Here is a 14,593-nt window from a genome sequence, read left to right as displayed (position 1 = left end):
CAAAAAATATTCCCAAAGGCTGCTGCCTCGCTGAGGGGGAGCGCTTACCTGCGGACTGTGGAGGTCTGTCGTCAGCATAATGATGGAGTAGGCGAGGACGTACGCAGTGTCGGCACTGGCGAAGAGCGTTTGCCTGGATGATTGAAAGGAAGAGAAGGGAAAGAAAGCAGATTAACTGACCCGTGTGATGCACACTGGCTGCAGAGAATCAAATCCCACCCCAGGTCAGGACGTTTCTCACCCCTGATTGCATTCGAGATATCTCGCGGCAAATTTCTCCATGAGCCGGTCAATCTTCTGGGCCTCCCCGGGAAGACGAAAGCCCTCCAGGAACATCCGTAGTGCGGAGACGAAGTCCTTGCCCTGGAAGTCCATCTGATCCACGTAGGCGTACATCACTTCTTTATTGAAACGGTCATTATCTCCAAGGAATTCTCCCACTTGAGTCTAAAAAACAGAGGCTAATCTTAACATGCTGCTATTCACCGCACTGATAAGAGCAAGTTTGTGTCAAGTTTGGTTCGAATCAGACGTTTATTTCATCATAAGAAAGAAAAGCGGAGGAAAATCTTAATATATATTGTCTTTGCAGGTTCTAACAGATTCTAGTCAGCGTGGATGAAACTAATGCAACTAATAACCAGATGTTATGAATCATCTTACATGTTGTGCACAGAGATTCTCGAGGCTGTTTAATCTAATATCTAAGTTCACACTGACACAGTGGATTTTGTAATTGTTTGGCTTCTGTATCGGCTGAAAGGGCAGAGTTTGTCGAGCTGGACCGGCGATATGTTTGGGTGCCAAGCGTTCGCCGGTTGCCAGGTTCCCTTTTATTTAGGACTCCAAATCAAACACCACAAGAGTGAAACAGTGCAGCTGAGTGAGCTGTGTGTTGTCCCAGATCAGTGTGCTCGGTCTGAGATTAGTGCTGTGGTTTGTGCATCCTCAGGTTGACATGGCAACAGCCTGAAACAAAATACACTGATGAGGCCTAACATTATGACCACCTTCCTGATACTCGTGCCTCCAAAACATTTCAGTGGACCTGGGCCTTCTGAGGGTGTCCTGTGGCGTCTTTTGTGTTTATTTTGTGTTGTTAGCATTCGTCGGCCGGAAATCGGGTGAAATGGTTAATAATAGTAAGGCAGACACATAAATGAATATATGACAACTGTCATCAATTCATAATCATTCCATAATGTTTAATTAATTAGTCGTGACATTGATTAACACACAGGACAAGATGTTACAATCCTTTGTGTCATGATCTGAGGCAAAACTCATTTAGCAGCCTAGTCCAACCGACCAGCAGTCAGCTACTAAATAGCCTAGCCTAGCCTAGCCTAGCCAGCAGCAGTAGGTAATAGAGGTGATGGGACATGCAACTACACTTCAGCTAACACCGCTCCCTTCTGCTAGGATCAGAAATAACAGACACCAGCTAATTAGCGTAGCCACGGAAGTAAAACACTAGAAAACACCAGCTAACTAGCCTAGCCAACAGCAGTAGGTAAGAAACAAATACAGCAAGAAGCTTAGCCAACGTTAACCCAAAAATGCTTCACAGAACGTAACTCTACTCTGTCGTCTACTGTCATTTCAGTTCAGCATCAACATTCACCGCTTTGACTTTGTAACATGAAATTTGTGAAAGTGTGATGACTGACGTTAGCTAACGTTTAATTTAAAGCGATTTAAAGTGTTTGCAACACACGTACACACATCGACTATCAGAGTCCCACAGCTTTGCATCTTTGTCCATCCGTTTTATGGCCTGAAGCCAAACATTTATTTGGTTTTTGTCCCTTTCTCTTGACGGGAGCAGAGAAAAAATCCAGACTTTTAGCTTTTAAATTGTTCGAAGGAACTAACACAACGTAGCAACTCCTCCTTTGTTTTCACCCATAAAGGGGGCGTGGCCTTATCAATCATGTAAGGTTGAGGGGAGGGGCCTGTGTGGATCACCCCTCAGATTCAAGATTCATTTATTGTCACTACTTGTGAACATTTTGAGATTCTGAATGGTAGGTCCTGGCTAAAGTAGTGCAAATATAAAAACGGTAGAAAGAACTATAAATAAAATAAATAAAATGGAGCTAGTGAATTTGGAGACCAGGTAAACATCTTGTGCTGTTTTTTATTCCTGAAGTGTTTTTGTGATGGAGTGTTATTACTATGGGGTGGGGTTGTCTGGTCTGGTCTAGGTGGGTGCTACACGTCTAAGTAACATCCACATGAATGAATCCCAGGTCCAAAAGTTTTAAAGCAGAACACTGAATTCACACAAGATGCTTTAAATGTTATTCACTTCTCCTGTCAGTGGTTATAATGTTATGGCTGATATGTGTATGCGGTCATATTACCGAATCAAGCCTCTCCTCCTGGTGCAAGAACTGAGCGAGGTCCTCCGGGGTCGTACCCAGCATGCCTTGCTCTTGAAGGTACTGGATTCCTCTCTTTGGTTTCTTGTTGAACCTATGGAAAAACCAAGACAAAAAAAAAAAACATATTGAAGGCAACGTAACGTCGTGGTGTAAATTGGCTCACTGATGTATGTGCATGCAGCAACGCTTACAGATCGATGCCCTGCTCGATGATCTCCTTTTGCTGTTTGAGGACCTCGAACTGCTCGGGGTTGTCGGTGCCTGACATCTGTGTGCTGTAGCTTCCGATCCCGGACGAGGCTGTGGAGTCCAGTGAGTTAATGCTGCCATAGCGGTTTATGGTCTCCGGGGCCTTGGTCTCCGTGCTCTCCTGCTCCGATGGTTTCTCTTGGCCTAGGGAGCCAAACAAAAAATAAATAAATAAATAAATAAATAACCATCAGATAAGCAGAAGGAGGAATGATAGATGGGTGGAAATAAACCAAGTGTTCTGTAGTTACTCTTAGGAGCAACACCCTGAAACCCTCATAAAGGTGAGGGACTTTAATTGAAACTCTGGCAGAAACAGCCCAGAGGCTTAAAATATGAGCCAACTTCAAGCTACTAACTTTGGGAGAGAAACTTCCAAGTAATTTAAAGAGGAAACTGAAACACGGGGGCTGGATGACCCCGAGGTCTTCTTAATGACTGGCAGGAGGAGGAGGAGGAGGAGGAGGAGGAGGAGGAGGAGGAGGAGGAGGAGGAACACAGGCATCACACACATGCGCACACAGCCTGATAAAATCCAAATCATTTATTCTCACAGACACACAGAGCAGGTGCAAGGCAGGGGCTGCAAAAGGAAGGAGAATTATAAAAGGGGCGGGGTTTATGTAAAAAAAAAAGCTCCAGGCAGGTGGAGGTGGAGGGGGAAGCAGCCAGGACTCTCGAGGCCAAGAGAGGTGGTTTTTGAGAAAGCGAAACTCGGGGATCTGCTGCTGTTACTGGAGCGAGTCCACCCTGTAACCCTGCGCCACGGCGAGGCGTCCGATTACCCGTTGGAAACTCTTTAAAACATTCAGGACAGTGTCGCGGTAATGTGAGCTGGCAGTGTGCTTCCAGTACCCAGACTTACAGAGCAGAGAGGAAAAGGTGAAGGAATACAAATGGGGAAAGGAGGGAGGGAGGAGGAAATGAACATAACAGTCCCATAAGATTAACAAGCAGAATTTTTAGTTCACAAATTAAAAAAAAATCTGTCATTAGTTTAAGTAAATGCAAACAAGGTTTTGGTTACAAGTTATAAAATGCAAACGCTAGTACAAAACTGTCTAAAGCTACGGACGTGACAGGCTTAAAAACGAGCAGTTCTCATCACAACACATTCTAGCAAACACTCGAAACTGTTCAACTTTTACCTGCTCTTGCTTTGATCCAGAAAGGGGAGGAAACGACAGAAAAGTGTGGATGTGATATACTTTGCTGTACACTTGACAATTCATTGTGTTGCAACCACATGTCATATTGAGAATAAATGTATGAGGGATTCAGAAGGTGTTTAAAAAAAGGCAAGTGGACTTGTAGAGCATAGGTCTGCAAGAGGGGTACTGCAGTTTATCGTCCTAAGACCCTGCGTCCTCATATGAGGACGTTAAGTTTTAGGTTTTATTGCAGCTTATTCAGCTTCATTTTAACCCATTGTCCTCATTAGTGGACACTTTGGTCTGCCCTTTAGTGGTAGTAATGGTTAAAACCTATTTGTTTACGCTCATTAACGTTTCTAGTTTGATATAATGCAGAAGTTTAACAAATTTTATCAATAGCAAAAAGGTACAACGTCGCTAATTAGCAAGTTTGAGGACGTTGGAACTTAATTGTTTGCTATTCTGTCTTTGCACAGCCATTAAAAGTATTAAAATAAACAGTTTTATATTTTGTCACATATTGCGTGACTTTATTATAATGTAAATAATAAAAAAATCCCAGTGTCCACATAAGAGGACATCATTTTTTTCTCTCAAAAACTATGACTTCCTGTTGAAAGATGATGATGCCCCCATCACTGCTGAGCCAATCACGAGGCCACATATTACACATTAACCCTGTCAGGTTTCCGGCTATTGGCCCAGTCGCACGTCCGAGTAGCTTCTTCAGTTCTAGACGAGACTAGTGGGAAGTTGAGGTTTAAATAGGGAACTTTGTGGGTAAAACCCATCAGAAACTTACTAGACTTGCTTATAGAGTTCCCTTATTTAAACCTCAACTTCCCACTTGTCTCTTAGAGCTGAAGAAGCTACTCGGATGAGCTGCGAAGCGTCTTCTCAAAACTCTACAAGTTGCCTTTTTGTTTCTTTTTAAACGCCTTTTGAATTACCATGACCTGGATGCCTGAGAAACTTCACAGACAATGTATGAGGGAGAAAACAGTTTTTGTCTGAAAAACCCCAAGCAGCCAGGAGGCCAGATTTAACAAAATTGAAATCCTAACCTATGAGCTGCTGCTGGACTACTAATGAGTTGTCACAGGTTTTGACAGAATCAAATTCCTGCGAGTGAACACAGCTGCCTCTGCTGGTTAGCACTGACAGCTTGGCCCGAGGCTAGCCTGTGGATAGCTCCGGGGGCTTCTGGGATATCTTTACAGTCTTTTCACAAAGTTGCACTTTTGAGCTCCTCCTTGGGCAAACAACATAAATCCTCCGGTGCGTAGAAGACCCAGGGGGGGCCAGTCTCACACACGGGATGAGCTCTGCATGTAGTGAATGGGTGTTTCATTGCAGTTTGGGCCTAAGGTAAAAAAATAAAATAAATTTAAGGACTAAACCGCCTGGATTAGCCTGTCTGCGCCGGCCTCTGGGCGTTATCTCGCTGCCTCGTCTGACTGGAGCTGAGCTGATGAATGCTCTCTTTCCTTCTTGGAGCTTCTCTAATGAATGCCAACTGTCAATTCTACAGCTGATTGCAGCCTGGCTGATGTGATGGGTACGAGCTTTATCGCAAACCCCCAGTTAACCTCAGAGATGAACTGCTGCCAGGACCAGGCCGAATGTCTTCCACTGTCTTACACTAACACGAGTTCAACTCCCGAAGTTCAGTTAAACTTTTACATTTCCCTACTTCTTGGGTTGGTTTTTATTATTTGTTTTATGGTTTTATGTTTATATTTTGTGTGAAACACTTTGCGATGCATTCTGTATGAAAAGTGCTATATAAGTAAAGTTTGATTTGACTTGATTTGAGGAGAAACTCTCTGGGTTATTATGAGCAAAGTAAAGTAACAAGGCATTAAACTGCACTCAACCCAAGTTCAGAAGCTTCATTTACACTGTGCATGTACATTAAACCCACTTCTGACAAGGACAGTTACACCAGAGGACTGTGTCTGGATACTTTTGCAGAATAAAGAGAATAGTACAGTGGCCCTGAAGGTCCAAACACAACGACGTTACAGAAAACACAACGACGTTACAGAAAACACAACAACATTATATTATTATGTGTTTTCTGTAACGTTGTTGTGTTTTTTGTAATGTTGTTGTGTTTTCTGAAATGTCATGTTTTTGTGAAATGTTGTTGTGTTTTTGTGAAATGTTGTTGTGTTTTGTCAAATCTTTACAGAAAACACAACGACATTACATTACTATGATGTGTTTTCTGTAATGCTGTGTTTTGTGAAATGTTGTGTTGTTGTGAAATGTTGTTGTGTTTCCTGTATTGTTGTGTTGTGTGAAATGTTGTGTTTCCTGTTACGTTCTGTCTTGTAAAAAAAAATGTTGTTTTGTGAAATGTCATGTTTTTGTGAAATGTTGTGTTTAATGAAATGTTATTGTGTTTAGCGAAATGTTGTGTTTTTGTAAAATGTTGTTGTGTTTTCTGAAATGTCGTATTTTCTGTAATGTTGTTGTGTTTTCTAAAATGTTATTGTGTTTTGTGTAATGTTGTGTTTTTCTGAAATGTTGTGTTTTTCTGAAATGTTATTGGATTTTCTGTAATGTTGTTGTGTTTTCTGACATGTTGTGTTTTGTGAAATGTTGCTCAGAGTCATTGTAGAATAGAGTTCCCTTGGAGTTTGAGTCACCTTTGTGTGATTGCACTAGTAGCTCAACATTAAGCGTCTATTCTGTGTGCAGTTAGTTTAGTTTGGTTTAGCCCCAACAAAAAAGACAAACACGAACTCTGACACCGATGACTTTACACATATTTGATCAGCGTGAAGGATTCGAAGGAGCAGAAAACAGAATTTCCTCGTGTCACGTATTCATATCAGACACCGGGAAGTTTTGAGAAAATTGCAGCGTGTTCAGTGCGTCAGTGTCTCACCGAGGCTGGTCTGGGAATTGGGGTTGACATATTGATCTTTACTCCATTCCACCATACATTTCAGGATGGACACCAGGCATTCGAGGCCTTTCTTTCTCAGGGTCAGCTCCTAGAGGGGACAAGAACAGAAACTGTAAAAATAACATAGGAAACATTGCAGAAAGGTAAGAAAGGTAATACAAAAAGTGAGAACGGAGGGGAAAAAAGTAAAATAACAAACACCTGTAGTGGTGTTGTGCCGAGCTCATGACCTCCGCGTCCCTGGGCGATTTTCGAGAGGTCGTTGACAAGCCGTTCGAATATGTTAGCAGCATTCAAGTCACAATCGTAGTTCACGTAGATGTCCACCACACTCTGGGCATCTGAAATTATTATTTTGAAAATCAAGGGCTTTACCTGCACATTACTGTCTCAGTTTATTCATTACACAAAGAGGATCGGTTTTACTAAGTAATTTATTTTTTGGTTTGCTTTTTTTTTAATGGCTAATTATTTCTGAGTAATATGTTTCTTTGGTTTGTTTTTGTCCCTCAGTCTCCTGATTGTCTTTTGACCTCATACTCAGCCTGAATGCATTTCAAATGCATCATTTTACAGCATGTTATATTATGTATATTAGGTATATTATGTAGGACCAATTCTGCCATACTTAAAAATAAATTAATAAATAAAAAAAATACCTACAGATATATGCATAAATAAGTGACTTAATACCTAAATATGTATGCCATAAATAAATAAATAAATACCTATATATCATTTATGGCATATATTAATTTATTTATTGATTGATTGATGCACACATATACGGTACATCATCTTACATGCTGTAAGATGATGAATTTGAAATGCATTCAGGCTGGTTATGTGGTGTCGATCAGGAGACTAAGGATTTTGATAATATCCAAAAAAATAGGAAATAATTACACTGAAAACCACAAACCCTCGGAAAAACAAACCACGAAAAAAAAATGACTCAGAAAAACAGACAAAAAATGACTCAGAAAAACAAACCAAAGAAATACATTACTCAGAAAAACAGAAATAATTAGCCCCCCCCCCCAAAAAAAAAAACAAATTACTTAGAAAAAACAGATTCTTCTTCTTATCCTTCTTTTTTTTTTTTTTAAGTGAATACAATATGCTTCCGTAGAAAACCGAGGCACCAACCTGCACATATTCTAGTGAGGGTTTGTATGACCATCCACTTGTGGTCGTAGGAGCTCGTGGACGTCTCAAGGATGTACAGGAAGATCTCTTTGAAGAACACCTGCAGAGGGAGGACAGTGTAAACAGCAGGAATACCACAAAGCTGCAGACATAACCCGGACAAAAAAAAAAAAAAATGCAATTTCCCGGGAGCCCACATGATTTCCCTTGAGTCGACACAACAAATATAGCATGGGGGGGTGGTGGGCATGTTTTAGGAACCTGGTACCAGCTCAGACAGAACAATAAACTGTAGGCAACAGGAACCTTATAACAGTGTGACTCAACCGAGGTGGAACATTGTTACAGCAGAAAAGTCTCATATATCATTTGTTCCAGGCGTCTGCTGCACTGAGAAATAGTGTCAGTGTCAAAACACACTGTTCAGCAGGAAGAAAGTAGACGTGCAACTGTGTAACATAAGCTTAGATTGTAGAGAAGAGAAGTGCATGTGACAAAAATGGTTTTGTGAAGAAATCAGGCCGACGACCTCTTCATTTTCTTCACTATTATTTTTAAAGTCTAACAAGTCTAATTGTGCGTCAAATGTTTTGTCACACATAAAGTTTGTTTTCATTTATATTAATAGATTTTTTGATTATTATACTATTAATATATTCGTCCTCACTTCACTACTTTATTTGTTATTTTCCTGTTTCCAGACTGTCAGGCGCCAGAGAAAAGCGTGAAGCCGTCTCGGCCTCGGTTACCACCACGAAACGGTGGGTGGCGACATAAATATAGCTGCCGCTACTCAGCCAACTAGTTCATCAGGTTTTCCCTGTATATTAAAAAAAATTAAAAAAGCAGCAGCAGAGACGGGGGGAAAAAAGCGAACGCGTTATTACCTCGATCTGCATCTTGAGGTGCGTCTTGAAGTGGGACAGCAGAGTGAGGAAAATGGAGAGGGAGAGTTCAAAGACCTCAGGCACAGAGGAGACTCCGTTCTTGGACAGGGCCACGCACAGATATTGCTTGATGGCGTTGATGAACATCTCGTTGGTCTTGAAAATGGGCCCGGCGTTCTGTAGGATGGACAGCAGCAGCTGGAGGGACAAGACCTTCGATCGCAGCTCGTGGGATCTGAAGAGACGGAAGTTCACGTTACAAACTCGGTGCAAAATCTGAAGGATGGACTCTGCTAACGTGCATAATGTGACGATCAGGTTGTGTTTTCTAGTAGGGAACCTAAGCCCAAGAATTATTAGATTAACATGTCAGTCACACAACACATTCAGCAACAAAAAGGGTAAAAAAAGTCTCTCTTAAAGTGAAATTATGTGACTTTCAAGCAGAGTTCAACCGTAACGTAAACGTAACGCACAGCGAGACCAACATCAAGCCGCGTCTCAGCGTCAGAGACGCTCAAATCTTCAGCAGCTGTCAGAGAAACGCACGGGCGCCTCAATCAAAGTCCTGCTACGCGTTTAAAGCCTCAGCTCGCCTGGTATGTTCGTCTGCAGCGGCAGCCTCAAAAGATTGTTTGGCTGATTTAATATGCCGAGTTTCGGCTGCACATCCGCCACCTCTTCCATCTTCAGCGAGCAAAGCAAAGACTCTGTGGCACGACAACGTATGTGCATCGACTTAAAATAATTAGATGCTTTGTTGCTAAAGCTGCAGCAAGATTGTCCCACAGAACAGGAATGTTTCTTAAGTCTTAAATAAATGGAAAGTTTTCAGTTTAAAGGGAGCGCTGAAATTTGCTGGGACGCCATTCGCCTATCAGCCATAACATTATGACCACCTTCTTCCTCCAAAACTGTGAATGTTATTAGTGTGTGTGTGTGTGTGTTTGGGTCGTATATGGGTTGAGGGGAGGGGCCTCTGTGGACCATCGCACAGATACTTGATCAGTTTGGGAATTTGGAGGCCAGATCAACACCTTTAAGTTGACATTCATGTTTTTTTTTTTAGTTGTTTCTAATGCGTTTTGTGTGGTGTGTGTGTGTGTGTGTGTGTGTGTGTGTGTGTGTGTGTGTGTGTGTGTGTGTGTGTGTGTGTGTGTGTGTGTGTCTGCATCCTGCTGGGGACGACTGCTGCCATCAAGGAGTGTCATCGCTATGGGGTGGGGGAGTCACAGTTGTCACAAGATGGTTAATGTTATTCACTTCTATCTGTCAGTGAATTTGTTTATACAGGCTATGTTTTTTAATCCTCCATTTTAAATCTCAGCGTTGGCATATTTCATGTATAGTCGCTGCACTGTGTGTCTTTGAGGAATGTGATTTCAATCCTGTATATTTGTTGCACATGTCAGAATTCACAATATAGTTGACTTGGACTTCAGGGGTTTTAATGTTGTGGCTGATTGCTGCATAAAGGACAAATGCTGCTGTTGTTGGGCACAAAAAAAAAAGTTTAAAATGCATGTTAAAGATGAAAGTCTTATGTAAAGGTATAACAACAAAACAGGAAACTGGAAGAAAATTAGACTTTTGAACCAAACTTTTAATGAACAAAAAATAAAGATATCACCTGGTTTCTAGTGAGAAATAATCAAACATGGTCTCATTTAAGAGTATGTTGGCTCTATATTTAACAAACTATCAGTGATGATAAAAACCTTTTTCCTCTTAATTTTCCTGCTCCTCAATTATCAGTGTTGCCACAGATACCCTGAAAAAGTAATCTGATTACTCCTTTAGAAAGTAACTTAGTTATTTTACTGATTACTTGATTTGAAAAATAAGTTGCTTATATTTATTTAGAGGTAAATAATAAGTTAGATTAAAAGTTACTTTATAAATTACATTCTGCAACTGATAAATAAATACATATATATAATTTACATACTGCCCGACCAACTTCTTCAACTCCAAGTCTTGACTTTAAGACTTTTTTGTTTTTGAGAAAAAAATAGTATCGCACAGTAACTTGGATAAGTAACTTTAATCTGATTACTGGTTTGGAAATAGTAACGATTTAGAATAGAATAGAAAAATACTTTATTCATCCTCGGGGGGAAATCCGAGTGTCCAGTAGCTCGTACATAAACACACACAGACATTTAGATTAGTGGAAAAAAGTGGTCAGATTAGAGTAACGCGTTAACGGCATCACTGCCAATTATACAAACCTGTCTTAAACGAGATGATGATCTAATTAACTCAGAATAAACACGATCAATACATTTATGCACACGTAGAAGATGCATTTTAGCCACTATAATAAAAAGTCTTTCAGACAAGATTTGTATGCTCTCTCCCACTCCAAAAATAGTTTCTGATGGCGGAAATAATAATAATAATAATAATAAAAAATAATAACAATAATAACGATAATAATACTGCAAACTGCTCTGTCTGTCCGTGTGCTGTGATGCGAGTGTGACACAGAGTGAAACATCCGGCTGAGCAGCCTTGTTAGGAGGGTAAAAGGTTTCTGTCCGACACTGACACAGCGCATCGGGCCCGAGGTAATTGACGTGGCCTTCATCACAAACAACAGCGGGCGCACACGCGCACTTCTCTCTCCCTCGCTCTCAAGCTCCCGACGCATTAACATCAAAAGCTGTGCAAAGATTACGCTTCGCTGGCGCGAGCTGACAAAAAACCCGACTGAAGATTAAAAAGGTAGAAAAGTAAACAAACCAATCTCTGAGTCGCCCAGCAGACTGTGAATTGAGTTTTCTACAGAAACCAGATGCGGGAAATCTAGTTTTTAGCACAAAAAAAAGAAAGCTGCAGCTATCAGGGCGAGCCAATCAGATGCTTCCATTCTGTCGAACCAGAACGTGGTCGGAAGAAGAAACGTTGAGTGGAGGCCAAAATCCAGTTATTCTCTCTCACCTTCTGCTGCTTTAAAGGGTTTAAACTAGTGTGAAACCAGGAAGTGATTCAGAGAACGCTGAGGGACGCCTCATCGTCTCCTTCATCATCATTTTAAACCATGACTCAAGTCTTATTCTTACACCAGATGAACGTGTGAAGGAACAATAAAATGTCGTCAACAAAATGTGATATAATGTTCCTCTGCTGTTAAACTAGGTTTTAGGATCAAGACCAGCATTCATCTGAGATTAGAGATGTCAAATGTCGTTTTTGACTGATAATGGACATTCACCAGCAACTATTTTACTCTTTTAATCCCTTTTAACCACAAACCCCACTCGCGTTGCAGCTAAAATCTCTGGTGCTTTTTCCTTCTCTTACATTTAGTTTTTTTGGTCGACATAATCTAAATCCTGCAATGGTTCCGTTATATTTGATACTAGAGATCTGGATTTTTTGGACTTTTCCTGCACCTTGACAGAGAAAGACTCGGCCGGGTTGAGTGCTGGTAAAGCTTTCAAAGAAGCAATCGTCAAATCTTCGACGGGAGGGAAAGGTTCTTACTTGGGATCAGGTGGCCCGTCTGACAGCGGCTTCATGGACAACTTGCAGAGCGAGCGAAAGACAAGAAAGGCATCTTTCTGGAGGATGTGGGAGAATTTAGCACCGGGTGGCTGGCCCGGTGTTGCTCCGGATTCCTGCAGAGACATAAAAAAATGTTGGTGCAGTTAGCAACTTCTTCTTCTTCTTCTTCAGTGGATCTCACATCCTGAATCCTACTCAACATAAACAGTGTGTGATTAGAAGCCTCCAGGTCTATTAGACTGATGATCACTAAGAACTGCATTTAGACGTAGCTGCAGAGGCTGGATGAAAAATGATGATTACACCAAACACCCGGGAAAATGCGTTCACCATATTCAACAAGTCCTTTAAAAGTAAGTGCATTTTACGAAGCGACGCTTGAGAACTCGAGAGCGGGCGACTCGACCCGTCCTTCACCTGAGTGTCAGTGGATGAGACGGACAGCCTGTCGTCGGGCAGCGAGGGGGTGAAGCTGGCGGAAATGGGCGTGCCGGGAATGCCGTTGGCGTGGACGTGCTCGCTGTCGCTCCCCAGGGTGCCCTCGTCCTCCAGTGAGCCCTGGGTGCCCTCCGTCACCGCTTCGGCCGGCTCCGGCTCTGGCTCTGGCTCAGGCTCTGGCTCGGCCGGCTCGCCCTCGCCGCCGGCCTCCTTAGTGTCAGAGCAGAGGTTCGCCGGGTCCAGGCAGTGACCTGCGGAGAGGGATTGATGTCTGGTTTCAACACGTGGACGCTAAAAGGTCCTCAAAGTTCTCAGATCAAGAGGGGAAGAAGAGAGAACGACAGCGGCACAATAACACACGGTGTGCTTAACAGCCTCAAAGTAAACTTTCAGGATCTGAGAAGATGCCAGGGAGGGCGCATCGCTGCTCAATCCTCCCCTCGACCTTTAATGGCTGTTTTTCAAATTGCCGCCCGAGGGTAAAAGTGTATTTCAGCACTATTCTTTTGTGTCTACAATAAAGCTTCCTTGCAGCCATAGAAAAATAGTGGCTTTTAAAAAGATTTTGCACACAAAAAAAAAAAAAAAAAAGAGTGCTGCGCTTTCTTGTCAGCATCAGGGAACTTGACATGACCTAAAATTATAGTGTAGTGTAGTGTAGGAACTTCTGTCCGGTCTAAAAGCCTAAAAGCCAGCTGAGGTGCAAAGTGTAATATATGTTAAGAGCATGGTTTTGCTTTCCAATATGCATCTAAAGAGAAGAGCGTGGAAATAATGAGGAGAAATTTCAAGTGCAAGAATCTGCAGAAACGTTATGGAGAGTAAACAAACTGGAGCAAAGTAAAAAAAAAAAAAAAAAAAGAGCAAAGTAGAAGCAGGCTGTGGATCTCTCTGTGGTGGGAGCCGCTAGCTCAAGCTGCTTCGTGCGTAATGAGCCAAAAAATTCAATTCATTTCTTATTTACAGGATACTACACAGATCATATCTCACCTCCTGCAACAGTATTGACCACCTCCTGTAGTATACTCTGGACTATTTCCTGGGCTTTCTCCTCGTAGTTTGGGGCGCCCTGTTCCTCACCCTCGCCTGCCGCTGCATGCGGCTGGGACGCTGCATCTGAAGAAACACGCATTCATTTTTAAATACGCACACAGAGATTCTCTCCAAAGAAGTAAAACGTGCAGTATAGGTACTGTGCTGTAAGTGTAGAGCTTTCCATGCCATGCAAACACTCACCAAGTCAACGTGCAAAAAATCAAAAATTCAATCAGTGGGGGACTTATTTAACTGTGTGATATGGTGAATGTTGGTGGAGGTCCCATGCAGGATGTTCGACTTGAGAGGAGCTTCGAGTTCAGGGTCTCACCCACTAATCAGGGTGTAAAATCAACTTTCTGAACTACCTGACACTGGCAATTTTTACCGCAGGGGCCTTCAACGTGCCGTTTATAAAACCCATATCAAATATCTTCATGTTCGGGAATGACGCTGAAAAGTCGCTGTGAGACATTTTCCATTCATAGTACTGGATGTGGCAGCAAATGCTCGCAACATCAAACACTGACTGCTGCTTTTTTTTTCTTTTTTCTTTTTTTCCTTTGCATTAAATTTCACAAGATGTCAAGTTGTCTTCCATTTGCAAAAATAGGAGCGAAGAACGAACATAATGCCCCGCACATGTTTACAATGTGTCATCTGAGACGTCTTCCTTTTGGCTGTTGATCAGCAGCGAGTTTAAAGCTGCAGTTAAGCAAAATGTATCTGTGAGGATCCTTCTGCTGTTTCTGGTAGAAAACAGGATATTTGGTCACAAGATGGTTTCATAAGCAGGAGGGAAATGTTTTTTCACTTAATGTGAAAGTGGTTAAGTTGTTTATCGGCATTGGTATTATTGTTGTATCA

General features: G+C 41.9%; 1 protein-coding gene across 2 annotated transcripts in view; it reads right to left on the bottom strand.

Moving 5' to 3' along the window:
* The window catches only part of arfgef1 (ADP-ribosylation factor guanine nucleotide-exchange factor 1 (brefeldin A-inhibited)), a 61,758-nt gene that overhangs the window by 15,550 nt on the left and 31,615 nt on the right, over positions 1 to 14,593 (bottom strand). For both annotated transcript variants that reach the window (XM_047568079.1, XM_047568080.1), the window contains 11 exons: positions 13,682 to 13,807; positions 12,671 to 12,942; positions 12,233 to 12,366; positions 8,744 to 8,978; positions 7,857 to 7,956; positions 6,909 to 7,048; positions 6,687 to 6,795; positions 2,579 to 2,780; positions 2,367 to 2,478; positions 242 to 447; positions 49 to 133 (listed from right to left, as the gene is read on the bottom strand). In XM_047568079.1, coding sequence (XP_047424035.1) covers positions 49 to 133; positions 242 to 447; positions 2,367 to 2,478; positions 2,579 to 2,780; positions 6,687 to 6,795; positions 6,909 to 7,048; positions 7,857 to 7,956; positions 8,744 to 8,978; positions 12,233 to 12,366; positions 12,671 to 12,942; positions 13,682 to 13,807 — 1,721 coding nt within the window. The remainder of the gene's footprint in view (positions 1 to 48; positions 134 to 241; positions 448 to 2,366; positions 2,479 to 2,578; positions 2,781 to 6,686; positions 6,796 to 6,908; positions 7,049 to 7,856; positions 7,957 to 8,743; positions 8,979 to 12,232; positions 12,367 to 12,670; positions 12,943 to 13,681; positions 13,808 to 14,593) is intronic.

This window comes from Mugil cephalus, chromosome 18 (genome assembly GCF_022458985.1).
Source record: "Mugil cephalus isolate CIBA_MC_2020 chromosome 18, CIBA_Mcephalus_1.1, whole genome shotgun sequence".
NCBI classification, from domain to species: Eukaryota; Metazoa; Chordata; class Actinopteri; order Mugiliformes; family Mugilidae; genus Mugil; species Mugil cephalus.
Note: the sequence above shows the minus strand (reverse complement) of the source record. Positions and strands in the feature narration are given on the sequence as shown.